This window comes from Xyrauchen texanus, chromosome 46, assembly GCF_025860055.1.
Source record: "Xyrauchen texanus isolate HMW12.3.18 chromosome 46, RBS_HiC_50CHRs, whole genome shotgun sequence".
Lineage (NCBI taxonomy): Eukaryota > Metazoa > Chordata > Actinopteri > Cypriniformes > Catostomidae > Xyrauchen > Xyrauchen texanus.
This window is the reverse complement of record NC_068321.1, coordinates 26,598,583-26,625,908: the sequence shown is the minus strand read 5'-3', so window position 1 is coordinate 26,625,908 and position 27,326 is coordinate 26,598,583. Positions and strand designations below refer to the sequence as shown.

At 42.0% G+C, this 27,326-nt stretch overlaps 1 protein-coding gene across 1 annotated transcript in view; it reads right to left on the bottom strand.

The window, feature by feature from the left end:
- Positions 1–1,478: 1,478 nt before the first annotated feature.
- itga11b (integrin, alpha 11b) overlaps positions 1,479–27,326 on the bottom strand; it is a 41,023-nt gene continuing 15,175 nt past the window's right edge. Inside the window, exons 8-30 of the mRNA XM_052119578.1 lie at positions 27,109–27,253; positions 26,845–27,007; positions 25,882–25,952; positions 20,372–20,516; positions 19,541–19,689; positions 18,377–18,520; positions 18,088–18,291; positions 17,792–17,922; positions 15,802–15,968; positions 15,257–15,396; positions 14,959–15,069; positions 13,913–13,998; positions 13,629–13,833; positions 13,225–13,323; positions 10,933–11,009; positions 8,879–8,962; positions 8,693–8,783; positions 8,459–8,572; positions 8,284–8,367; positions 3,986–4,096; positions 3,664–3,759; positions 2,272–2,385; positions 1,479–2,150 (exon numbers count right to left, since the gene is read on the bottom strand). Coding sequence (XP_051975538.1) covers positions 2,076–2,150; positions 2,272–2,385; positions 3,664–3,759; positions 3,986–4,096; positions 8,284–8,367; positions 8,459–8,572; positions 8,693–8,783; positions 8,879–8,962; positions 10,933–11,009; positions 13,225–13,323; positions 13,629–13,833; positions 13,913–13,998; positions 14,959–15,069; positions 15,257–15,396; positions 15,802–15,968; positions 17,792–17,922; positions 18,088–18,291; positions 18,377–18,520; positions 19,541–19,689; positions 20,372–20,516; positions 25,882–25,952; positions 26,845–27,007; positions 27,109–27,253 — 2,806 coding nt within the window. The 3' untranslated portion in view covers positions 1,479–2,075. The remainder of the gene's footprint in view (positions 2,151–2,271; positions 2,386–3,663; positions 3,760–3,985; positions 4,097–8,283; positions 8,368–8,458; positions 8,573–8,692; positions 8,784–8,878; positions 8,963–10,932; positions 11,010–13,224; positions 13,324–13,628; positions 13,834–13,912; positions 13,999–14,958; positions 15,070–15,256; positions 15,397–15,801; positions 15,969–17,791; positions 17,923–18,087; positions 18,292–18,376; positions 18,521–19,540; positions 19,690–20,371; positions 20,517–25,881; positions 25,953–26,844; positions 27,008–27,108; positions 27,254–27,326) is intronic.

Genomic DNA, 27,326 nt, shown 5'->3' with positions numbered 1-27,326 from the left:
CAACAAAATGGAAATAATCCTGAAAACTATCCTGGCTTGCAAAGAGTATCAAAATGTATTCAGCAATGTTTCAGTCACTCGTCAGGCATTTACAAACAGAGTGCGACAGCACCAAATTTAAAATATGTCATGACCAATCAACGCATCTGATGACCATGACGTCACAACCAATGACGACCAATAATATAAAGAACATCTAGTAAACACCTATAAATACAGAAACATTTTGCATTACAAATTATTATATTTCTGACTTAATTTGAGTAAAAAGCTATTTTCTTTTTTTCGGGATCACACGTGTAACTGTTGTCGACTATGAAATGGCACTGGTCCAAAAACTTTTAAATGAAGGCTGGGCATAGAAATGCATCAATTCTTCCACTACAAACTCTTCAGACATGTTTAGTAAGTTTTGTTCTCTGTTTTGCGTGCAGCTGTGTTGTGTTGTCACTATCACTGTTAAACGAATTCGATAAACGAAACGAGTTTTCGCTTGAACGCCCCAATGTGGCAAGGGGTCTGCGTGAACTGTTGCTCTCGTGTCCTATCATGAATGCGCACAGATCAATGGTCAGTGAACATTTACACTAAATAATACATTTGATTTCAGTTTGTTTCACACTAACTTGTTCCCACTTTTGCTGCCATCTTAGTTCCGGAAGTACTTATTCTTTGCATTGGTTTTTCATAAAATCCTCCATAAAAGAGTTGTAAGTTGTGAACCAAAGCAACCAGGTCTGAAGTGAATCACAACTATCTGAAATCTCAGTATCAGCAGTATTTATTTTTGCATAATCAGTTTAGAATATCTTTAGATTATTGTGTGGAACTATTTGGGAGTTATCTTTAATATGTAAAGAAACACAAACCTCAAACTACACATTATTTCAATATAAATGCACACAGCTAGCTCCCATTACACTCACCCCCTAGACCTCACTCCTATGACTCCGAACGGGACTCGAACCAATGTCTCCGGCATGGGAGGAGGGTGCGCTAAAGCGAGGAGGCTAAAGGCTACAGCCTCCAGCATCAGTCGCTAGTGCACCACTTGAGGTCAGGAGAGTGAGGGTTACACACTGCACAGCTATCCACCAGCTGGCTTCCGTTACATGTACATAGATTAATTCGTCATTGCAACATTTCGGGGCAGCCATGCCTCCCGCTTGCATCTCCATTATATCGGTTAAAACATGACTCTTTTTCTGTCTTTTTATTCTGGTTTAGACTCTTATCTCATGCACATGGTTCAGTTTTATATTGATTGCCTCCTTCATAAGTGCAAACATAAATATTCTGCTCACAAAGAGACTTCTGACACATTCAGTCACAATCTGCAATATAATGTCAACATTTGCATTAGTCACGTGAATTTAAACGACAGTAGAGTTAAAATGAGTGGCTACAGAATTGCCACAGTGTCTCAAGGTATAACAGATGTCAAGCCATGCCATTGGACAATAAGTGATATCATCTGCTAGGAGAATATTTTGATTTATTACTCCGAGGGAGGAAAAAAAGAGGTTCTGATATGGGATAAATAAACATAAATAGATGTCGTCCGACTCTAAATCTCAGAAAACTCACACTGTATATAAATGTTGAATTATCACCGGATGAAAAGCACATTTGGGATGCATTGACCTGTCAAACTGCATGATATGGTTAAATATTTGATCATTGTATTACATCATCATATTGCTGAACTCTCTTTTAAAAAGCACTTTTATATTTACAAACTTCAAGTGCAACGTTTTTTTTACAATGTGCAAAAAGCCTGAATTATAAACTATATACTCATTCCACAATCTGAGGTTAGCCTATTCCTTCACCGTCATCCATTACACTTCCTTCTGTTTAGCAAATCGAGGTTTTAGACTCGTTGAAGTTTCAGCCGAATATATGGCGACTTCTGTCTTAATTGGGACAGCAATTGAGCAAGCTGATTGGTTCCTCGTCAGAGTGCGGGAGGGCGTGGCAGAGTGTAGACGCAGCTGATTGGCTGATTGCCGCACACCCGTCTCTGAAAACTCCCTGAGTGATTGGCAGTGGAGGAGGTTGCCATGCGGTTGGCATTACCAATCCTCGGCTGTCTTCTCATTGGTCGATTGTTCGCCCTTCTTTCTCTTTTGCCTGTGGAAGAATCCAAGCTGTGGACGACAAGAAAATGAGCGATTATAATAGTTTCTTTGGCTCAAACGATGGAAGAGTCTAATGAGATGTGAACTTGAACTCTAACACATGTTTATGTTCTTATGTAAACTTAAAGACCTTCCAGAGCGCGAGCACTAGCAGGGCGAGGAGCTGCAGTCCACCCAAAGTGCTTCCAATAATCACCCAGATGGGAATTCTGTAATCTTCCTCCTTCCTGATCTCTAGGATTATCTGCAACACCACAAACCAGAACATTACAGTCACGTTCTTTAAGGAACTGGATGATCCAGATCTGACCTTCTATGTACAAATTAAAGGGGTAGTTCATCCAAAAATGTAAATTCTCTCATCATTTACTCGCCCTTGTGATCATCCCAGATGTGTTTGACTTCCTTCAGCAGAACACAAGAATATCTCCGCTCTGTAGGTCCTCATTATGCAGAACATTGAAGCTCCAAAAATGACATAAAGGCATCCTATAATAATCCATATGACTCCAGTGGTTTAATCCATGTCTTCAGAAGCTATATGATAGGTGTGGCTGAGAAACTAATCAATAAGTCCTTTATTACTATAAACCTACACTTTCAGATTCTGGAGATTTATCAAAACGATTGCATCGCTTCAGAAGACATGGATTAAACCACTGGAACATTATGGATTACTTTTATGCTGCCTTTATGTCATTTTTGGAGCTTCAAATTTCTAGTCACCATTCACTTGCATTGTTTGGACCTACAGAGCTGAAGTAGTCTTCTAAAAATCTTCATTTGTGTTTTGCAGAAGAAAGTAAGTCACATCTGGGATGATCATGAGATTTTTGGGTGTACTGTCCCTTTAAGATTCTTAGATCATGTTTATGCAACTAATGCTGGTTTTACAGTCTTCTGAGGGGATTTAGGTAAAAAAGGTAAGTGGGTAAATCTTATGAAGAAGTGTTTGGGTCCGATTTCATCACAAAATCAAAAGAAAAATGCACATTATTTTTATTTTTAGGAACATTAATGAGAAATGAGCACATTGTCCCCACATGAAAATCCTCCTGTCTGGACTATATATATATATATATATATATTGCAATTAAAATAGGTACAGATTTAATATAGCACAGTAGATTAAATGGGACGATGTCATTATTAATGGTCATCCAAACCGGCTTCATGTCATTTATTTATACATTTTTAAAAAATTATTTATTTTGATTTTTGGGACAAATCTGAACATGTTCTTGACCGGTTTCGTGAGATTGACCCCTAGTAGCCTTTTGCACTGGAGATCTTGTGTCTGTGCACATCGTTAGCCACAAGAGGGAAGTACGTGCACAACTTGAGATTTTAACAAAAGTTCCCAGAAGTGCTTCTGGTCTGACAGTCGAAGAGGACTCATGATGGAGATGTTTCTTATTGTGTTCCATTTCAAATGAAAGTCATACGGGTTGGGACAACATGAGGATGAGTACATGATGACATTTGCCATTCATTGGCTGTTTTACAGTGTTGCGGTACTCACGTGTCTCACGGGTCTCTCCTCGTGAAGAAATATCGGACTTGAGGAGCTCAGCTCTACTGCAGCGCTCAGCATCAGCTCTAACCTTTTAAATTTCACCTGAACAATCAAAAGAAGAGTGAAAAGTCTTAAAACAGCCGAAACAAGCTCGCGTTCTGGAACATGGTAGGCGGTTTGTTGCTGGTCCAAGGAGGTCTACCAGGTCAAAATCAGGTCCAACAGCTGGTAGTCCAGCTGATCACCATCTAAGATGAGCAGACTGAACCTGAGCTGGTATTTAAAGGGTTTTGAAGTTGGCTTTATATACACCAGATGAGATACTCACGGCTAATAATGCATGAAGGTCAAGCCATCCTGTCGCCAATATGCTAACATCTCCTTGCGGAGGCAGGTTGATTCTACACTGCGCAAATAATGCGTCACTGGTGGTAGCGCTCTGAAAACACAAATACACTCTCATCAAATAGTTTATGATGTTTGCAGGAGTGCTTATTATTCATGTTACAGTTATTACATAATAAATTTGCATAATTAATTCAGATGGAAAGCATCATCCAATCACAGTCAACCATGTTAAAATAAAATGATCCATTATAAATGTTGAATCTATGTACTGATGATCATCGTCCCATGTGTGTCAAACATGTTGAGTGATCCAAACATCATCTGCAGCTGAAACTGAAATTTTGATCCGATTTTAGGAGTGAACACACTTAACTGCATAGAGAGCTATAGGATGCACCCTTGCTCCCTATTTAGTAAACGCACTAAACTGCATAGAGAGCTATAGGATGCTCCCTTGCTCCCTATTTAGTAAACGCACTTAACTGCATAGAGAGATATAGGATGCTCCCTTGCTCCCTATTTAGTAAACGCACTAAACTGCATAGAGAGCTATAGGATGCTCCCTTGCTCCCTATTTAGTAAACGCACTAAACTGCATAGAGAGCTATAGGATGCTCCCTTGCTCCCTATTTAGTAAACGACTAAACTGCATAGAGAGCTATAGGATGCTCCCTTGCTCCCTATTTAGTAAACGCACTAAACTGCATAGAGAGCTATAGGATGCTCCCTTGCTCCCTATTTAGTAAACGCACTAAACTGCATAGAGAGCTATAGGATGCTCCCTTGCTCCCTATTTAGTAAACGACTTAACTGCATAGAGAGCTATAGGATGCTCCCTTGCTCCCTATTTAGTAAACGCACTAAACTGCATAGAGAGCTATAGGATGCTCCCTTGCTCCCTATTTAGTAAACGCACTTAACTGCATAGAGAGATATAGGATGCTCCCTTGCTCCCTATTTAGTAAACGACTTAACTGCATAGAGAGCTATAGGATGCACCCTTGCTCCCTATTTAGTAAACGCACTAAACTGCATAGAGAGCTATAGGATGCTCCCTTGCTCCCTATTTAGTAAACGCACTTAACTGCATAGAGAGATATAGGATGCTCCCTTGCTCCCTATTTAGTAAACGCACTTAACTGCATAGAGAGCTATAGGATGCACCCTTGCTCCCTATTTAGTAAACGCACTAAACTGCATAGAGAGCTATAGGATGCTCCCTTGCTCCCTATTTAGTAAACGCACTAAACTGCATAGAGAGCTATAGGATGCTCCCTTGCTCCCTATTTAGTAAACGCACTAAACTGCATAGAGAGCTATAGGATGCTCCCTTGCTCCCTATTTAGTGAACGCACTAAACTGCATAGAGAGCTATAGGATGCTCCCTTGCTCCCTATTTAGTGAACGCACTAAACTGCATAGAGAGCTATAGGATGCTCCCTTGCTCCCTATTTAGTGAACGCACTAAACTGCATAGAGAGCTATAGGATGCACCCTTGCTCCCTATTTAGTAAACGCACTAAACTGCATAGAGAGCTATAGGATGCTCCCTTGCTCCCTATTTAGTAAACGCACTAAACTGCATAGAGAGCTATAGGATGCTCCCTTGCTCCCTATTTAGTGAACGCACTAAACTGCATAGAGAGCTATAGGATGCTCCCTTGCTCCCTATTTAGTGAACGCACTAAACTGCATAGAGAGCTATAGGATGCTCCCTTGCTCCCTATTTAGTGAACGCACTAAACTGCATAGAGAGCTATAGGATGCTCCCTTGCTCCCTATTTAGTGAACGCACTAAACTGCATAGAGAGCTATAGGATGCTCCCTTGCTCCCTATTTAGTGAACGCACTAAACTGCATAGAGAGCTATAGGATGCTCCCTTGCTCCCTATTTAGTGAATGCACATAACTGCATAGAGAGCTATAGGATGCTCCCTTGCTCCCTATTGAGTGAATGCACTTAACTGCACCAGAGAGCTATAGGATGCTCCCTTGCTCCCTATTTAGTGAATTACTTAACTGCATAGAGAGCTATAGGATGCTCCCTTGCTCCCTATTTAGTAAACGCACTAAACTGCATAGAGAGCTATAGGATGCTCCCTTGCTCCCTATTTAGTGAACGCACTAAACTGCATAGAGAGCTATAGGATGCTCCCTTGCTCCCTATTAAGTGAATGCACATAACTGCATAGAGAGCTATAGGATGCTCCCTTGCTCCCTATTGAGTGAATGCACTTAACTGCACCAGAGAGCTATAGGATGCTCCCTTGCTCCCTATTTAGTGAATGACTTAACTGCATAGAGAGCTATAGGATGCTCCCTTGCTCCCTATTTAGTGAATGACTTAACTGCATAGAGAGCTATAGGATGCTCCCTTGCTCCCTATTTAGTGAATGACTTAACTGCATAGAGAGATATAGGATGCTCCCTTGCTCCCTATTTAGTGAATGACATAACTGCATAGAGAGATATAGGATGCTCCCTTGCTCCCTATTTGGTGAATGCACTTAACTGTATAGAGAGATATAGGATGCTCCCTTGCTCCCTATTTAGTGAATGACTTAACTGCATAGAGAGTTATAGGATGCTCCCTTGCTCCCTATTTAGTGAATGACTTAACTGCATAGAGAGATATAGGATGCTCCCTTGCTCCCTATTTAGTGAATGGCTTAACTGCATAGAGAGTTATAGGATGCTCCCTTGCTCCCTATTTAGTGAATGACTTAACTGCATAGAGAGATATAGGATGCTCCCTTGCTCCCTATTTAGTGAATGACATAACTGCATAGAGAGATATAGGATGCTCCCTTGCTCCCTATTTGGTGAATGACTTAACTGTATAGGGAGATATAGGATGCTCCCTTGCTCCCTATTTAGTGAATGACTTAACTGCATAGAGAGCTATAGGATGCTCCCTATTTAGTGAATGACTTAACTGCATAGAGATATATAGGATGCTCCCTTGCTCCCTATTTAGTGAATGACTTAACTGTATAGAGAGATATAGGATACTCCCTTGCTCCCTATTTAGTGACTGACTTAACTGCATAGAGAGCTATAGGATGCTCCCTTGCTCCCTATTTAGTGAATGACTTAACCTCCAGTGTGCTGTCTGTCTGAACTGGTCTCAGAACAGTTTGAAATGCTCCTTATTTTCATCCTAACTCCATATAAAGCCTCTGAAAGACACATTTATCAGTTTTTAGATGCATCCATTAATTCTCAATGTGATAATACACAGTGAATATTTTATGTAAAATGAGCCTGTAGTCCACATACGTGGTCATTGTGTTTAACAGCGTGCCATTTCTTGATAAATCGCTCAGATGTTTAAAATGGCACATCGGATGAAACTAGAGACTCTAATCTTTTGACTCAAATAGGTTTCAATGTAAAAATTTAATCAGGTTTCTTACCAGATGTAGTTTTGTTGGCATTTCAACTAAACACAAACTCCGCTGTGGTCAGCGCCATGTTGTTCGGTCACATGAAAGTTTAACCTGAACTTAGATCAGTCGCTTTAAATTAAATTAAATGATGCGATGCATATAGCGACGCCAAAATACAACGTCCACGAATTTATTAAATTTAAATTTACACATAAAATGTGTATGATATAATGACTTGTTTTTGGAGAATATACCTTTTTTTATGCATAAATCTTCTTCACCAGTAGTGCTGAACCTGCAGCAAACCTTTGGCAACAGTGAAGAGTTTATCTGCCATAAAATCTCATTTGCATGTGAAAATAATTGGCGAATAAGTGGCGAATTTGCGGCAATTTTGCAAGAACTCTCGATTTCTCGAAGGTTGTCGATTTAACACATTAAATTAACAGTGTGATTAGTTATAGAAAAAATAACATGTTAAAAAATGAACACAATTAATCATGTCCCCAGACCATAATAAGCAATATATCTACCATCGAAGCAATTGAAGTACCACCTGTTTTCAGCAGGGGGCAGTAAGCGAAACTCCAGCTGTACATGCAACAAACCACACTCAGGATGTGTTCTTGTGTTCAAACACAGCTGGACGACAGCAGGGACCTCGAGATGTGTTTAACTTGTCACAGCGACCTAAAAACAGTATGTTCATGACACGATGCATCCAAAGTCGCTCCAAAACCGTAAAGAAAGCGTAGTATAAAGCAGGTGGGACGGTTTAGTTTCATCAGGCTTGTCGCTACTGTTGCTTTGCTACCTGACAGATGGAAGTAATTAACCATTTGCAAAACTTTTAAAGGCTTTTGGACAAAGTGGAAGAAGCAAAGTTTACCATGTGTGTGTTAAAGGAGAGATCTTCCTGAGAAGAGAAATCAGAGGTGATGACACGAGGAACGTTACAGGGCGATCCAGACATCTACGAAGAGCAAAACACGTCTTAAACAGTCACCCCATCAAAGGAATGGTTTCTCATTGGTTAACATGATCAATTTAAAACAAAAGTCCACCTGCTCAATAACCAAGTCTGAGAGATGCAAGAGAGCGTTCGCGTTTGTAGTCACAGCAAAGACATTGAGAGTGAAGAGAAGCTCAGATACGGGGAACAGGCCAAGATTCTGGATCTGAAAAACAAATGGCTTGGATTTGGTTCCATATAAGGAGAAATACGGTTATATTTTCTGGAGACAAATACAGCACATGAGAAACTGTGCTCCATTGCAGCTCTGAAAGAAGATGGGCACCTGATAGGAGAGGTTGAAGGCGGGTCCGGATCCAAGGGGGACGCTCTGTGCCAGCTCGGGTTTGATCTCGAAACGGGATGGGCTGGAATCTCTGAGGAAAGAGAGAAGCGTACATTCTTCATTCCTGACTGAAAGCATAAAAAAAACGCCCATAAGAGGAACGCAAATGACTGGAACGTTTCTTACCTTGTGAAAAGAACATCTGCCTCATATTTCAAGGTATGATAGATATCATTTATGTTGTCCTCTGGAGAAATCTCCTCACCATTACTGAAACCAAACAAATAAGGGGCCGTTCACACCAAATATGTTTTTCACATTCTGGTCTCGTAGAATCACGTTACTATACCAAAGTTTTTAGAAAATGGCTTTTACTTGGCTAGTAGTATGTAATGCGGTAAAATGACCACTAGAGGCGATAGAACAACAATGACGTTTATTCACGAGTAAAACGGCAGATTATCGGTTCATTAAGACGGTTTACTTTCGCCCTGTTCCTCACACAATGCTATCTTATGACATATAAACACTTTAACTACAGCGCATGACTCATTTTAACATTTAACTACATTTACGAGCTTGTTTGCGCGGTAAATTGGACTGATAGAGCGTTGCTCTTGTAAATGGTCTGCACTTATTCAAAGCACTTTACACTGCGTCTCATTCACCCATTCATACACCAATGGCGGCAGAGCTGCTATGTAAGGTGCTAGCTTGCCATTGGGCCGGGATTCGAACCACCAACCCTGTGATTAGTGGCCGACCCGCTCTACCAACTGAGTGTGGCGCGATTACATACAATGTCAATGCAAAGATGCGAATAGAAGCGAATTCTGACACTAGCGCATTTAGGTTTAGGTTTAAGGTTTATGGTGCATGCATTCGCGTCTATTCGCATCTTTGCATTGACTTTGTATGTATTGTATGAAGTGAATGGCGTGACTCGAACACGTGAAAATGCTTAATTCGCATATTCGCGCAAATTTTAATTTTTCAACTCGAGTGATAAATTCACATGACATGTTGTCTCGAAAGCCTATCAGCATTGAGATTGTCTGGATGTCACTGACGTACTGACGTAGTAGCAGAAGAAATCTGGAAAAATGGATGAAAAAATTTTTTGTAGCGTGTGTGCGCGCACCCGGAATTGTATGACACAACGTCATACATGTACAGAGACCGGATGAATTAAGACATCGCTTGGAGGAACGTGAGCGAGGAAGTTGGACTACCTGGTAAGTTCTGAAAATATGCGCGACTACTTGATTTCAGCTATTGGTTGAACTTTACTCTGAACCAAGTCGTAGAAGCCCCTCCTCCTGTCCTTTTCCAGGAGAGAAGCTGGAATACTCACGGGTTCGCGTTACTAGTGCGAACGCAAGTTTAAACACACATTTATAATCCAGCGGTCAAACTTGCGAGGCGAAACTTTCTTCGCGTTGTATGTGAACGCACCATTAGGGTATTTGTTGATATAAAACTCCATAGAGCATTAACCTTAAAAACTCATCTGTTTGGGAGGACATTTAACTCGCTTATAGCGCCACACAGTGGACTTTTCACTTTATAACTGCAGCGTATATGTGTAATGAAACATGAAATGTCGTTTAGCAAAACATTTGCCACAATCACGTAATTTTCATGAGATTAGGCACATTTTACAAATAGTTTTTCTATGCAAACATGCACTAGACGGACATCTTTGATCATTGCAAAGCATCTTACTGTTTATTTGGTGTCTCGCGTGACTTCGGTTCTATTTGTTGCGCTCGATCTAGCTGTTTTTAGCACAACAATGCGTTCAGTCTGAACGTCTCCTTAGGCCACGCCCACACTAGTCCGTTTAAGTTTGAAACCTCCATTTTCAGTTTCCTAATATCATCGTTTTCCAAAGTATGCGGTTATGGAGAAAGTTTTCCAAATGCTACGCTTTTAGTGGAAGAATGCGGCATTTTAGGGTGAACGAACTGAAATTACTAAAAACTATTAGAGTGGACGCGCCCTTAGAGTATATTCCAACAAAACAATCAAATGACAAAAAATAAGTAATGGCTAATGTACAGTCAAGCTGATCTTAATCGCAAAATAAACCCTGATTAGGACTTATATCGGGTCTTTTACCTCTCTGATCAAGTTTATTTTGCATTAATGACCAGATCTATCCAATTAAATGATTAACATTATCTATACGCACAATAATAACTGTCTACTATCATTTAGTTCAAAGGTCATGGCCTCACCTGGACACCCTTAGAGTGATCTGAAAATAGTTCAAGAAGACCGACCTGCTGAATTCGAACTCAAGACGAAAATAGACCTGTTGAAATAACAAACAAGCCATTAATGTAAACAAACACAATCTTCTCTTCTACTAAGTCTCTTATGGTTTGTGTTTCTGATTGTTGTCTAATTTGAACAGTTGTGATGAGAATTTCAGACGGACCCCAGAGACACGGGCGGAATGCAAATAGTCAAACGAAGCATTTGGGGGCGATGCCAGCGCAGAGGAAACCATTAGCAAATGGTCAGATCACAGAATGTGCCTACAAACACTTCAAGGAGAAATCAAAGCAAGAAATGGAGATGAATCAAACTCATGTGGTGTATGAGAATCAGGCGATTGGCATGTGGAGAGATGATGTTTTATATCGGTCTCATTCTGCCAGACATAACAAACATCTGCATATGAAGAGAATTTTGGGATTTCACTGTTTTCCACTCAGACTGGTCACTGACAACCTTCTGTTTTGACGTGGAGTTCATTTCTCTCTCAACTTTGAATGAAAATTTTATCAAGAGGTCTGTGATTTTGACCACAGTATTCACCAGCAAACAAGTACCAAAATGTACCATGGTGGTACTATGTTTTTATTTTTGGATGTGGTACTATGACAATACTTGTTTTGCTTTTTGGAGATGTTCCATAATATTCTTCGAAGTAACTTGGAGTGCCATGCAAACATCATTGTATATTGATGAGCCAAAACATTATGACCACCTTCCTAATATGCTGTTGGTCCTCCGTGTGTCGCCAAAACAGTGATCTGGGGAATTTGAAGGCAAAGCCAACACCTCTCCATCTTCATCATGTTCCTTAAACCATTCCCGAACAATGTGTGGCAGGGTGCATTATCCTGCTGAACGAGGCCAATGCCATCAGGAAATACCGTTGACATGAAGGGGTGTACCTGGTCTGCAACTATGTATAGGTAAGGGGCATGTGTCACATTGACGTCCACATGAATGGCCGGACTCAGTGTTACCTAGCAGAACATTGCCCAAATTATCTCACTCCCTTCTCCGGCTTGTTGTCTTCCCACAGTGCATCCTGTTGCCATCACTTCTTCCCTGGGTAAACGGCACACACGTACATGGCCGTCCAAGTGATGTGAAAGAATCAGGACTCATCGGACCAGGCGACCTTCTTCCACTGATCCAAGGTCCAGTTCTGATGCTCACATGTCCATTGTAGGTGCTTTCGATGGTGAACAGGTGTCATCATGGTCACTCTGACCGGTCTGCAGCTATGCAGCCCCAAACGCAGCTAAACTGTGTGTTCTGACAGATTCCTCCAGTAACATCATGACATTTTTCTGTGACTTGTGCAACAGCAGACCTTCTGTCGGTTCGGACCAGACGGGATAGCCTTCATTGCCCTCGCCTATCGATGAGCCTTGGGGCACACCACCCTGTCGCCAGTTTGTGGCTTGTCCCTCTTCGGATCACTGTCGGTAGGTACTCACCACTGCTGACGGGGAGCACCCCACAAGCCTTGCCGTTTCAGAGACGCTCTGATTCCGTCTTGTGGCCGTAACAATCTGACCCTTGTCAAAGTTGCTCAGGTCTTTACTCCTGCCTATTTCTCCTGCATTCAACACGTCGACTACGAGAACTGATTGTTTGCTTCACTATCTAATCTACCCAAACCCTGCCATGTGGCTGTGGCAGGGCGGAGGGTGGAGGGTGGTGCCGGGTCGTGATTCCACACTCCCGGCCCCTAATCAGGCTAATCAAGCCTCAGAGAGGGATAAAGGCCGACTGGAAGCTGCAGTGTGTGTGTGTGTGTGTGTTTGTCTTTTTGTTTCAGTTTATATTAAACTATTATTTATATCCTTAAACCTCCTCCTTTCCCTTTAACCCCCTTTACAGTGGCCTTGTTATGAGATGGTCAACGTTATTCACTTCACCTGTGAGTGGTCATAATGTTTTGGGTGATCGTGTATAGTTATACGGTTATCCTTTAGTGGCTTGATATATGGGTCAATGACATGATGCTAATTTTTTCAGTTGATGCTAATTTTTTAGTTATAAAAATAAATACATTAAAAATGCTAAAATGTAGTCTGACCGTCCAGAGACAATGAAGAAGGTAAACGTCTCATTAAAATGATTTTAAATAAGAAATGTTGGCATAAGTATTGCAGAATCATATTTTATTATTATGTCCTAAAAAAGAAAAGAAAAATAATAATAAGCTGAAATGTTTTTTTACAATAAGGTAGTGATGGGGTCAGAGATGTTGATACTCTCACCTGTGCTTGTGATCTCATAAACAGTGCACTGACATTACAGGTCAGGTGACGATTTGGATCGTCAGAGTTTGGACACTCAATCGTGACATCTGACGGAGCCTGAAAAACATGACAAATGCTTTAGGAGTGCATTTAGGGGCGATATATATGTTTCAATTCAGTACCTTAACTATCAGGTCCATTGTGGTTATGATGCTGCCTTAGAAGGTAGCTGCCTATGTAGACAGCTCACTAGAGTTTAGAACAGAGCCACACATGAAGTGTTTTCTTGGAGTTGACTTTACTCTTTGGATTTTCTCCTTTCTCGTATGGATTCCTTCTATAATCCCGTAATCCCTCATGAATACAGATGAAGCTCAGGTTTAGACTCTGGATTAGGATCAGAGTTTTGTTTAAACACTGACCTTCACCATCAGACTGGAGAAGTGAAGGTTTGGAGAATTGGACACGTGCAGTAGTGTGTTGTACGCGTTCTCTCCTCTGTTCTCCAAACGCGCCTCCACGAGGACTCTCCTGCGGCCAGCCTCCACCACGCGCTCGTCGCTCGCTCTCGTCCTCTGATGGACACACAGTGGCCACGTCGCCCGCTCGCGCCGCCCGCAGAACTGGCTGAGAGAGACACCGAGAGACTGAAGAGTTTATCAGTGTGTGAGGAAGAGAAAGTGTGCGTGTGTGTATGAGGACACACCTGCGATCTAATAAGTCAGAGCTGCTCTGCAGAATGAGGTTTGAAACACACAGATCGTCATCATCACAACCATTCCAGAACGGAAGCTAAAGAGAGAAAAAAATAAACAAAGAAGAAACTCTTGAAATGCCACGATGTATCTGTCTGTCTGTCTACCTGTCTATCTATCTGTCTGTCTGTCTACCTGTCTGTCTGTCTGTTGCTATCTATCTATCTATCTATCTATCTATCTATCTATCTATCTATCTATCTATCTACCTGTCTGTCTGTCTGTCTACCCATCTACCTGTCTGTCTGTCCATCTACCTGTCTGTCTGTCTGTCTTGTCTATCTGTCTGTCTGTCTATCCATCTACCTGTCTGTCTATCCATCTGTCTGTCTGTCTGTCCGTCTGTCTGTCTGTCTATCCATCTGTCTGTCTACCTGTCTGTCTGTCTGTCTATCTACCTGTCTGTCTGTCTACCTGTCTGTCTGTCTGTTGCTATCTATCTATCTATCTATCTATCTATCTATCTATCTATCTATCTATCTATCTATCTATCTATCTATCTATCTATCTATCTACCTGTCTGTCTGTCTGTCTGTCTGTCTACCCATCTACCTGTCTGTCTACCCATCTACCTGTCTGTCTATCTGTCTGTCTGTCTATCCATTTACCTGTCTGTCTGTCTGTCTATCCATCTGTCTGTCCGTCTGTCTGTCTGTCTGTCTATCTACCTGTCTGTCTGTCTGTCTATCCATCTACCTGTCTGTCTGTCTATCCACCTGTCTGTCTGTCTGTCTATCTATCTACCTGTCTGTCTGTCACTATCTGTCTGTCCGTCTGTCAGTCAAACTTTGTTTATCTGTCTTTATATCCGTATGTCTATCTAGTACTGTATATGTGTCTATCTGTCTGTCTTTCTGTCTGTCTGTCTAACTTTCTGTTTATCTGTCTGTCGTTCTGTCTGTCTAACTTTCTGTTTATCTGTCTGTCTGTCTGTCCATCTGTCCGTCTTTCTATCCATATCTATTTGTCAGCCAGTCTGTCTATCCGTCTGTCTTACCTCTGCTGTGAGACTGGTGGGCCACCCGTCGTCAAGCACCGGTCCCTCCTCAGTGCTCTGTAAGCCGATGTTGACAGTGAAGATCAGGGGTCGTGTGTAGTCTGTCACTTCCTGTACAGACATAAACACATCTCACCTCAGTTTCAAAACGTAACATTTATTTCATTCCATTTTTTAAAGGCTGACATTTGCTTTGATATTTTATTTTGAAGTGTTCAAATACTTTTTTGGCACCAGCAGTAGTGGAGTCAGAACTGGGACAGTGTTTATGGCCACCGAAAATCAATATTGTGCTCACATGTACGTGGAAATACACTTGCTGGCAGTATTCAGTGTCTGGCTGCATGTTGAGGTCTCTGGACTGCTGTAGTTCTGTGCTGTCTAACACAGCTCTGGGGAAATATCCACTGTCTTCAAAATCACAGCTGTACCTCAACGCTGAACAGAGAGACAGACAGTGAGACACAAATATTACATTTTTAAAGACCCTTTAAACCAAAGTGAAAGTGTTGCCAATAGATCACCTAATAAAGAGGACATATTTGTGCCTGTTAGTCTGGGTTCTGATAATGCTATACCCTACAGATGTGAAAGCAAATGCTCATATGTTGCCTGACACAGATTTATGATGGTTTCCATGGCTTCCAAACATCAGGATTAAAGTGTTTTTCCTCTGACTTGAGGCTTTATGCATTAGGAAAATAACTGTTCCAATTTTAAGAAGTGACCTTTCGAACAAACATCTGACAGAAATTCAACAGGCACAGAACACTGGAAAATCCAACTAATGTGCATATATCATTCTGTCTTCTGATTGGCCAGCAGTTTTTTTGATGGACATACCGACTGTTTTTGGATCCAACATTGGTGTCCGTGCAGTGACGTTCAGACAAACATTGGCCAACATACACGACACCTCTCGCCCTCCTCTAATGCAGTCTTTATTAAACACATTAATCTTTGATGGCTCAAAGTTCACCTGGATCTCCACGCGGACAACCGCACGAGACCTGTGGAAAAACGAGGAAAATTATTTTAGATATATACTGTAATAACCAGATCCATTCATCCATCCATCTTCAACCGCTTATCCGAAGTCGGGTCGCGGGGGCAGCAGCTCCAGCAGGGGGCCCCAAACTTCCCTATCCCGAGCCACATTAACCAGCTCTGACTGGGGGACCCCGAGGCGTTCCCAGGCCAGTGTGGAGATGTAATCTCTCCAGCTAATCCTGGGTCTTCCCCGAGGCCTCCTCCCAGCTGGACGTGCCTGAAACACCTCCCTAGGGAGGCGGCCAGGGGGCATCCTTACCAGATTCCCAAACCACCTCAACTGACTCCTTTCGACGCAAAGGAGCAGCGGCTCTACTCCGAGCTCCTCACGGATGACTGAGCTCCTCACCCTATCTCTAAGGGAGAAGCCCGCCACCCTTCTGAGGAAGCCCATTTCGGCCGCTTGTACTCACGACCTAGTTCTTTCGGTCATGACCCAGCCTTCATGACCATAGGTGAGGGTAGGAACAAAAATTGACCGGTAGATCGAGAGCTTTGCCTTCGGCTCAGCTCTCTTTTACGTGATAACGGTGCGATAGAGCTGAGTGCAACACCGCCCCGCTGCCCCGATTCTCCGGCCAACCTCCCGCTCCATTGTCCCCTCACTCGTGAACAAGACCCCGAGGTACTTGAACTCCTTTACTTGGGGCAATACCTCCTTCCCTACCTGGAGTAAGCACTCCATCTGTTTCCTGCTGAGAATAACCAGATTATATTATTTAATTCTGCAATCAGAAGTTCTGATAAGGATGGCATTCTCTTATGAAAATTAACCATGGTTTTAATACAGTAACTGTAGTTTAACCATGGTATTTGTAGTAAAAAATATAGTAACTACAAAATTAACCATTATTAGTACAGTCATAGCACTCAACAATATTACTAAACTATGGTCAAACCAATAGAGTGACAACATTAAACTGAACAAAAATGAATACTTAATATACACTATAAAACTATATAATGCATCAAAATATAATGATAAACAACAGTATAATTAATTAATTAATCAACCAAATATTTAGCTCAAAATAAGGCATGGTCCCTTTAAGGCTGCACAAGGCTCAATTGAATCAATTAATCATTTATGCGAAAAAAAAACGTGTTTGTTTACTCCATCAGCTCCATGCTGCGTTTGCAATATAATCAGAAAAATGTAGCGTTTTGTTATGCTAACGCGCTATTCACTGGACAATGTAGTTTGTTATTAAAAATGGAAAGCTCAGTGAGTATTGACGCTGACTACCACACCTGGAGTCGTGAGATTGAATCCAGGGTGTGCTGAGTGGCTCCAGCCAGGTCTCCTTAGCAACCAAATTGGCCCGGTTGCTAGGGAGGGTAGAGTCACATGGGGTAACCTCCTCGTGGTCGCGATTAGTGGTTCTCGCTCTCAATGGGGCGTCTGGTGAGTTGTGTGTTAGCATGAGCCTCCACATGCTGTGAGTCTCCGCGGTTTCATGCACAACGAGTCACGTGATAAGATGCGCAGATTGACGGTCTCAGAAGCGGAGGCAACTGAGACTTGTCTTCCGCCACCCAGAATGAGGTGACCATAAGGACCTACTAAGTAGTGGGAATTGGGCATTCCAAATTGGGATAAAATGTTTATATGCATACATATAAACACCCTCAGAGCTTATTGTGTCAATGGATGATCTCTTAGGAAGCAGCTTTGGAAACAGGCGTCAGGTGAAGCCTTTGGTTCATTGTTTGACTCTTGGTCATGCCGGTGGCCGAAGATCAACCCAGCCCTAGATATTTGCCCCGAGTGGTATAAACTCACCAGAGCAGAACTGCGGCCCCTAAAGAGCCCACAGACAGATCTACGAGCCCATCTCCATTCACGTCCATCATTCCATGCACACTACGGCCAAAATAACGAAGACCTGGGGAGAGATCACTGCCGGATATTCTCTGTGAGAAACAGCAACAAGAAAAAGTACAAGAGTGAATATAGTTGCGGCTAAATGCCAATGGTAGTTTCGCATCATAGCTGTTACTATATTGTGTAGTTTACCATGGCTGGAAAACGGGATTGACCAATCAACATCCAGGAACTATCCGAGTCTTGAGTCTTACCTGTTTATATTTTAATTGAATCCTGTTTTGCTGTCCATAGCACAGATAGATTGCTCCCTTGTGGTCATCCTCCAGCGGCGCACCCACTACCAGCTCACTGAATCCATCGCCGTTCAGATCCGGAACAGCAGACATAGCCGCGCCGAACCGGGAATCATGAGCCTGTTCAGACGGACCAAGAGTTCCATCCAGTATAAAATTGCCCTGTATAAAAGTGAAAGTGAGACATTTAGGGAGACCAGAAAGTACTAAAATACTCATAATATTTAATGCATACTGTGACTCTCACATGTGAGTTGATGGTGTAGCTGTAGACGTGTCCTTTCTCCCAGCCGCTTTGGAAGTACATGGGAGCACCGACGAGGAGGAGATCCGTCAGTCCGTCACCGTCCAGATCGAGCGGAGACAATTCACTGCCATAATACGATCCGATCTACAAATAACATCAAATACAGCATCTGAGATCGGTTTACTTGGGCATTTAATAAGACACTAAAACAATGATATAATGCAGGACACAAAGAATCACAACTAATGAAGTACTAATGAAACCGCTACTGTTATAGTACAACAGTCACACTCAGAATGGTGTATTGAAGGTTCATGGCTAAATAATACTTTGGTCGCTTCGGCCGGCAGCGTTTGAAACAGTGAGTGTTTACTGCATGCTCAAACACACAGATGAGATGCACATGTGTGGCAGAGACGCCTGCCATCTGGAAGGGGGTCACCGAATCTAGAGCTTCACACTTCGTCTCCTGTATGCACACATGTTCCGCATTAATGCACCGATCTGCCTTGGCAATCAAACGCGCTAACGTTGCACGGGAAGGTAACGAAAAAATGCAGACAAATGGATTTAGGAAGAAGAGGAGGAAACATTACAGTTTAGTCAACGTGCATACAACAAGAAACATATTTGTCATCCTATGCACATTTAAAGACTTTACAAAGCTTACTTTCATTGCAAGAAAACGAAAATGCATCTTATGAATTAAGCACTCGCAATATCGTTTTTAAATTAAATTGAAAGTAATTGCCATACTTTTCAGTGCCAGCACTTCTAATTTCTGCTTTAAGCTGATTGCGCCTTATTCACAAAAGTGATAGTAGTGCAATGAACGCTATTACCGCCTGTGGAAAGCAGGGGGTAAACTGAATTTTGTTCACTGTTATCGTTACATGATTTGTGCAATTTCTTAATTTAATCAGGTGTTACAGCTCTCACACAAACTCACGCAAAATAGCTTTATTTTTTAACTTTCTCGCAATTTTATTGGATATTTCTCATTGTTGCTCTCTCGCTAGCTTGACTGCTGGATTTCCAACCAGTTTGAAATTTAAACGTATCGCTGCGTTTTTCAAGTGCGCACACTCGAAGAGTGTTGGCAACGGGCAAGCGCTGCAAGTTGGCTACGAATGCTGCATTCTAGTAGTGTACACTAGGATTTACTTGCTGTCCGTGAAGGGAGTACAGGATGGTGAGGTTTCCGCTGTTGGTCAGGGTGAAGATGACGACTTTCCCCGTGTGGTTGAATCGAGGAGCACCAGCGACGTACAGCTGACCATGTTGGGCTGAGACCAAAGAGGACACCATGTACCCTACAAGCAAATTAACACCTCATAGAAATAACACCCAAAATATGATCTGTAACAGTGCTTTATTCTGGAGAACATACGCAATGCAGAGGTGCATGAATAATGTTTTTCTGGTTTATGCTAGTTTGTGCTTGTTTGCTGCTGGTCTAGTTGGTACACCCAGGGGGTCAGAAATTGGCTGGTTAGCAGGTCCATCTTAGCCCCTGCTGGTAGATCCTGGAACTACACCACCCGATGGCAAAAAGCATGTTTCTCTATTGAAAGCCATTCAAAAGTAGCCATGTTTTATGAAGAAATAAAAAGTTTTCCAAGAACCATTTTAATTCAAATGATTTCATTGCATTATAGTACACCGTCATCTGGTTTTTGAAGGGCTCTTAAATGCGTGACATTGATTTAATGTTTTCCCTATCTATTGCCATTGACGAGTGATCAGTCACGAGACACTCGATCCCGGAACAGTGTACCCATGAGAAAAAATGGTAGAGTCCAATTTGCAAGCTTCCTGGGAACTCTGCGCTAGCTTAGCACAGCCATAGAGATGAATGGGGATGCTAATGGATAGCTCTCTCCAGGTATTTTATAGCTCTATGGGTACACCAGCATAGCCAAACAGTACGACACATTTGAGTAGTCGTTGAGTCCAAGCCTCATCAGGTGCAGCTGAAGAGACTGATTGACTCACCCAAATACGCTCCATGGTTCTTCAGTTCCTCTGGGAACTCTTTCAGGTAGGAGGACTTGGGCGGGATAACTTTACCATGACGGGTCTCCTTCAGAACTGCCCCATTCCAGTCATACGCCCCGACCGCACCAACCAGAATCCCGTCCTACAGAATAACAGGAGACATTGAGACTATTTCTACTGAAGCTTCTTTGAGAGAATATCTGCATCTTCAATTGTTTACATAAATAATGACTTAGTAAATCATCATATACATTTTAAGTTGGCATAATGCTATTCCTAATAGCGTAAGAATACCATGGTATTAGCATTATGGTATTATTTTGTTTCATGGTAACACACATGCACTCTTTTGTAAGAGGTTTGGGTTCATATACCTGCAGGGAGTATTATGGGATGATGACAAACTGTTTGGCTGTGACTTCAGTGGTATAGAGAAGAAAATGCAAACAGAGAGTTTGCCAAACCTCTCCTGCGCTGTTTTGAGGGATACTGCCAAAAACTGTAATGTACTGCATTCACATCTGGAGCTTTAGAACTCAAAACCTGACCAATAACACCAAACCTTCAGTCAAAAGTGGTCTGTGGTTGTGAAAAAAAATAATAATCCTAGGGTGTTCTAGGTGGTTGCTGGGGCATTGCTACTTGGTTTCTACGGTGTTCAGAGTGGTTGCTAAAGTGTTGCTATGCGATTGCTAGGGTGTTGTGATGCAGTTTTTTCTTGGGTGTTCTAGGTGGTTGCTAGAGTGTTGCTAGGTGGTTGCTAGGGCATTCTAGTGGTGCTGGGGCATTGCTAGGTGGTTGCTAGGGTGCTCTGAGTGGCTGCCAGGGCTTTTTGCAGTTGCTAATGTGTTCTAGGTGGTTACTAGAGTGTTAAGGTTGTTGTCTGTGTGTTGCTTTGCGGTTGCTAAGGTGTACTGAGTGGTTTTAGCACATTGCTGGTGCAATGACAACAATCAATAGTGCATGGCAAATTTGTTGCAAATCTGCATTTGAAAATAATGAGTGGCAAATTTGCAGCTAGTTTGCCAGAACTAGATATTTATTAAAGGAGATTATTGTGAGTGGTTGTTAAGTCATTGTCATGTGGTTGCTAGGGCATTGCTGGGTGGTTGCTATGGTGTTGCCTGGGTTTTCTGAGAGGTTAATACAATGTTGCTAATGTGTTCTGAGTGGTTGCTACAGCATTGCTAGGGGGTTGCTAGAGACTTGTGGTTGTTTCCAGGGCATTGTTTTGCTGTTGCTAAGGTGTTCTGTGTGGTTGCTACAGCATTGCTAGGGGGTTGCTAGAGACTTGTGGTGGTTTCCAGGGCATTGCTTTGCTGTTGCTAAGGTGTTCTGAGTGGTTTTTAGCACATTCAGATGCTGTGGTGTTGTAGGTGATTGCTAGCACGGGCGTTGTTATGCATTTGCAAGTGTTTTAGGTGGTTGCTAGGGAATTGCTAGGTGGTTGCTATGGTGTTCTGAGTAGCTGCTAGAGTGTTGTGGTTGCTTAGGTTTTCAGTGGTTTCAGCACATTTCTGGTTCCTGGGTTTTCTGAGTGGTTACTAGTGCATCGCTAGGGTGTTCTTAGTGGTTACTAGAGCATTGTTAAGGTGCTCTGTGTGGTTGATAGAGCATTGCTAGGGTATTTCTAGAGTATTGTGGTGGTTTCCAGGGCATTTATTTGCTGTCTCTAATGTGTTCTGAGTGGTTTTAGCACATTTCTATGTGCTAAAACCACTCAGCACGACTTTCTATTAGCACGATGCTATGGAGCTGTAGATGATTGCTAGCAGGGCCGTTTTTATTAGTTTGTTAGGGTGTTATAGGTGGATGCTTGGACATTGCTAAATGGTTGCTACATTGTTCTGAGTGGTTGCTAGAGCATTGTTAGGGTGTTCTGTGTGGTTGCTAGAGCAATTCTTCGGTTGTTCTGTGTGGTTGCTAGAGCATTGTTAGGGTGTTCTGTGTGGTTGCTAGAGCAATTCTTCGGTTGTTCTGTGTGGTTGCTAGAGCATTGTTTGGGTGTTCTGTGTGGTTGCTAGAGCAATTCTTCGGTTGTTCTGTGTGGTTGCTAGAGCATTGTTTGGGTGTTCTGTGTGGTTGCTAGAGCATTCTTAGGTTGTTCTGAGTGGTTGCTAGAGCATTGTTATGGTGTTCTTATGGTTGCTAGAGCATTGTTATTGTGTTCTGAGTGGTTGCTAGAGCATAGTTAGGGTGTTCTGAGTGGTTGCTAGAGCATTGTTATGGTGTTCTGTGTTATTGCTAGAGCATTGTTATTGTGTTCTGAGTGGTTGCAAGAGCATAGTTTGGGTGTTCTGAGTGGTTACTAGAGCAATGCTAGGGGTTGCTAGGGTATTATGAGTGGTTGCTAGATCATTGCAAGGGGGTTGCTAAGTTGCTGGGGTGGTTTTCAGGACATTGTTTTGCCATTGCTAAGGTGTTCTGAGTGGTTTTAGCACATTGCTTTGCAGATGCTAGTATGTTCTGGCTGGTTACTAGGGCATTGATAGTTGTTTGCTATAGATATAGCTCACCTTAGCAATTACTACACAAAGCAGGCATCAATTTCAAGAAAAAGACTTGGACAAGTTGCAGGTTACTGCAGAGGAAAGATATTTGAATAAATACAAATGGTGCTCATAACAGATTATAAACCATCTTGCATAATTAAAGGCATTGTTTTCCCAAAAGCTCATGTTGCTCCAACCCGTGCAACTAACTTTCTTCTGTGGAACACAAAAGGACAGCAGAAGGATAGCAACATAATGTTAAGTCTCAGTCACTATTCACTTTCTTTGCATCTTTTTTCCAAGCATTGGTAACTGAGGCGGTCATTATTTTTGATCTCAACACCGCACAGAAAACTCTCTGGATGCACTGGAGCTAGTCCTGCACTCATGTGTGAATCTGAATGCGAGCCTAAAACTCGCTGCCAAAGTTTTCCTCATGCGATGTCGACGTGGACACTTGACAGAGTTCCATGGCACATTTGCACAATAAATTCACTCTAATAGACTGTGTATTTTTCCGTTCACTTTTTATTAGTGGTTCTTGCTAAGGCAAACCCCTGAACAAACCTCAAACTCTTAAGTATGAAACGTTCAGTGTGTAACTTGTCCTGCAGTGTTTGTGCTACAGACATGAATGATACCTCAAATCATGTGTCTTGTTGAAGAGAGGCGGGATATTACTTAGAGATTAGACTTTTGAGGCCATTACTATGTGGTTGGTAAGGTGGTCTGGTAGGTTGCTAGGGCATTACTATGTGGTTGAGTTACACAAAATGTGATACTTAGTGTATTTGAAGTTTAGAGATTTGTTCAAATAAATAATACTAACTGTGAGATAGTTTTGACTTTGCAAACACCACTAATGTACGGAGCCCCTTAGAGTACAGGGCGGGAATTTTATTCGGAAATAGTTTTCATCTATCGTGTTCCCTCGCAATAGTTTAACGTTCCCTCGCAATAAGTTTTACGTTCCCTCGCAATAAGTTTTACGTTCCCTCGCAATAGTTTTACGTTCCCTCGCAATAAGTTTTACGTTCCCTCGCAACAGTTTTACGTTCCCATGCAACAGTTTTACGTTCCCATGCAACAGTTTTACGTTCCCTCGCAACAGTTTTACGTTCCCATGCAACAGTTTTACGTTCCCATGCAACAGTTTTACGTTCCCATGCAACAGTTTTACGTTCCCTCGCAACAGTTTTACGTTCCCACGCAACAGTTTTACGTTCCCTCGCAATAGTTTTACGTTCCCTCGCAACAGTTTTACGTTCCCACGCAACAGTTTTACGTTCCCTCGCAACAGTTTTACGTTCCCACGCAATAGTTTTACGTTCCCTCGCAACAGTTTTACGTTCCCTCGCAACAGTTTTACGTTCCCATGCAACAGTTTTACGTTCCCTCGCAACAGTTTTAAGTTCCCTCGCAATAGTTTACGTTCCCTCGCAACAGTTTTACGTTCCCTCGCAATAGTTTTACGTTCCCTCGCAATAAGTTTTACGTTCCCTCGCAACAGTTTTACGTTCCCTCGCAATAAGTTTTACGTTCCCTCGCAATAGTTTTACGTTCCCTCGCAATAAGTTTTACGTTCCCTCGCAACAGTTTTACGTTCCCTCGCAACAGTTTTACGTTCCCTCGCAATAAGTTTTGCGTTCCCTCGCAATAAGTTTTACGTTCCCTCGCAACAGTTTACGTTCCCACGCAACAGTTTTACATTCCCTCGCAATAGTTTACCTTCCCTCTCATTAGTGTGCGTTCCTTTGCAATACTTTGCGTTCCCTCACAATTAGTTTAGGGTTCCCTTGCAATAGTTTACGTTCCCTCTCAATAAGTTTTGCGTTCCCTCGCTATTGTTTGCATTCCCTCGCAATAATTTTTTACGTTCACCACACAATAGTTTTGCGTCCCGTCGCAATAAGTTTTACGCTCCTTCGCAATAGTTTGATAACCATGATATTTGTAAAACCATGGATATATGGATACAGTATACATTATTAAAAGCATGGTTTCTGCCCCCAAAAACATGGTTACTTAAGTTCATTTTTATAGTTACTAAAATACTATTATAATAAAAACATGTTTTCCATTAAAAATGTAAATAAATAAAGAAAACGTTAGCCTCCAACAATCATGGTTACTACAATATCACTATAGAAAAAACTGTGGTTACTACATTCTACAATATTGGTAGCACTTTTATTTAAGATTACATTTGTTAACATTAGTAAAAGCATTATTTATCATTAACTAACAATCAACAAAATAATTCTTACAGTATTTATTAATCTTTGTTTAAAGAAGTGGTCATTGTTAGTTTGTTAGTTCATATTGCGTTTACTAATGTTAACATATACAAGTTTTGTTTAAAAAAACAATGTGTTAATCTGATTGTTAGATTTTATGTTCTGCAAATTTGATTGACATTGAATTCTTTCTCTTATAAAAGACAAAAAAATCAATCCACAGCCACCAGCAAATAAAGCCAAACACTTCCTTTACAAATACAGTCACATGTACAACTGCACACATAAATGCACGTGAGGTGTGAGAGTATTTGTGTGCGGGTCCCTCTTAAAGAAGCCTAAATCAACAAAACCACATGTGTTCTCTGGACTTCATCCCCTCTGAAGTGAAAAACCTTTCCAAGATGTTATCTTCCCTCTCAAATTACCACTGTCAAGAGCAGCTCCAGAGATCCGACAGTGAAAGTTATGAAAGAAATGTTATTTTTCTTCGGGTAAATTGTCCTAACACAAGAGGGCTTTCTTTCATACCCCTCACCTGCACAGAATTATTCCAACCAAGAGGTTTCGTATCAGAGCAGGCAAAATAATCCTTTAAATTTCCTCAGGAGAGAGGCTAAACCGTTGTCTTGCTGCTCGCGGCGTGTGGAAATGCTTTAGACATAAACAAACCTTAATTTCGTTCAAAATAGAAGTGTTTAATTCTTCTGACCTGCACATTAGCAATGTTGCCTATATTTATATATTGTGTGCCCGGAACATGTCGAGATGCACTCACTTCCACGATATGGGAGGAGAATCCAGCTTGGGACATCTGCAGACCAAAGGCCGTCCCATTCTGGTGTGTTCCTGCCAAAAAATACAATTGCAAAAACTATTATTTGTGGCCAACTTGCAGCTACAGACACAATAGTTTGTCACAGGGGTTTGCTGATATGCTAATAATTTGTTACAAATATTTTGATTATATTCTAAGCTATTTTTTTCCTGGACGGATGTCCTGAGGTATCTCGCTGGTCTCTGTAGACCCTGTAAACAGCAAACAAATATGTGTCTGCGGTCCACGGTCTCTGACGCTTTCTACCTGTCAATCATTCTGTGCATTTTCATTGTATTGTAGTTGCAGTGAATTATTGAGGCTTAATGCCATTTTTATGCCATGTTGTTCATAAAGTTGTCAGTAGAGGGCGCTGTTGTGCTGCTGTTGCATGATGTCGGTCTCAAAGCTCATTTGGTGTCTTTGGAGTCCTTGGCGTTGAATGTTGTTTTTTGTGTGTTCTGCAAATTGTATATTTGTTTGTGAGTATAATAATAATACGACTGCGTTGTGCTACTCTTTAGTACAGTCAATGCCAGGCACATGAACAGACAAAACGCGCAGACTTTGAGATGCGGTGAAAATTGCGTCATGCTATAGACCTAGCGGCACGCCAAAAACCAAAGTTTACTTTGCCCAAGTGCTAAGCAAATGGACCATGAGCCCATATGGTCATGTTCAATGGACGCGCACTACTTCATATGCCAACGATGCGATGTGCGTCACGCATACTGCGCGAGAGACGTACCTTCACGTGGACAACTGAAGTATACTTTGGGCTTTAGGGTGGCACATGGTAGCCAATGTGTTCCGAGTGTTTTTTAGCATGATGCTATGCAGTTGCTACGGTGTTCTGGGTGGTTGACGGGCCCAATGAAATGAGAGTTTAAATGAAAGCTTATTTCACGAATTCCGCACTCATACCCTCCAAACTGAAGATCTTCTCCCCAAGAGCGTCAACGATGTCCTTCAAGGCAGACTCGTCGGTGACGCTGAAGAAGTGCTCCTCAGGATCGGTGGCGATGAACTTGATTTCTCTCAGAAAAGCTTCAGGATTGATTCCTCGCCGGTTATAGGAGCCAAGAACCTTCAACGACATTGGATATCCAAACTATGAGACATCAGCTCTCAACACCTGTGCACGTTTTTGAACATCTGAAGGACACATCTGGAAGTTTCTGGACTCACAGCGATCCCATACAAGGTGATATTGTCCCTTTCGCTTTCCTCCACGGCGTGCTTTAGATCTGGGCTGTCGTGTGATTCCCCATCAGTGATCACAATCATGACCTTCTTAGCATCCGGTCGACCTCCATGTTTGAACGCTTGAGATCTGATAGAAATGCACATTAACAGTGTGGCCACACAGCAGCCCTAGTTGTTGGTACAATGGGAAAATGCATATG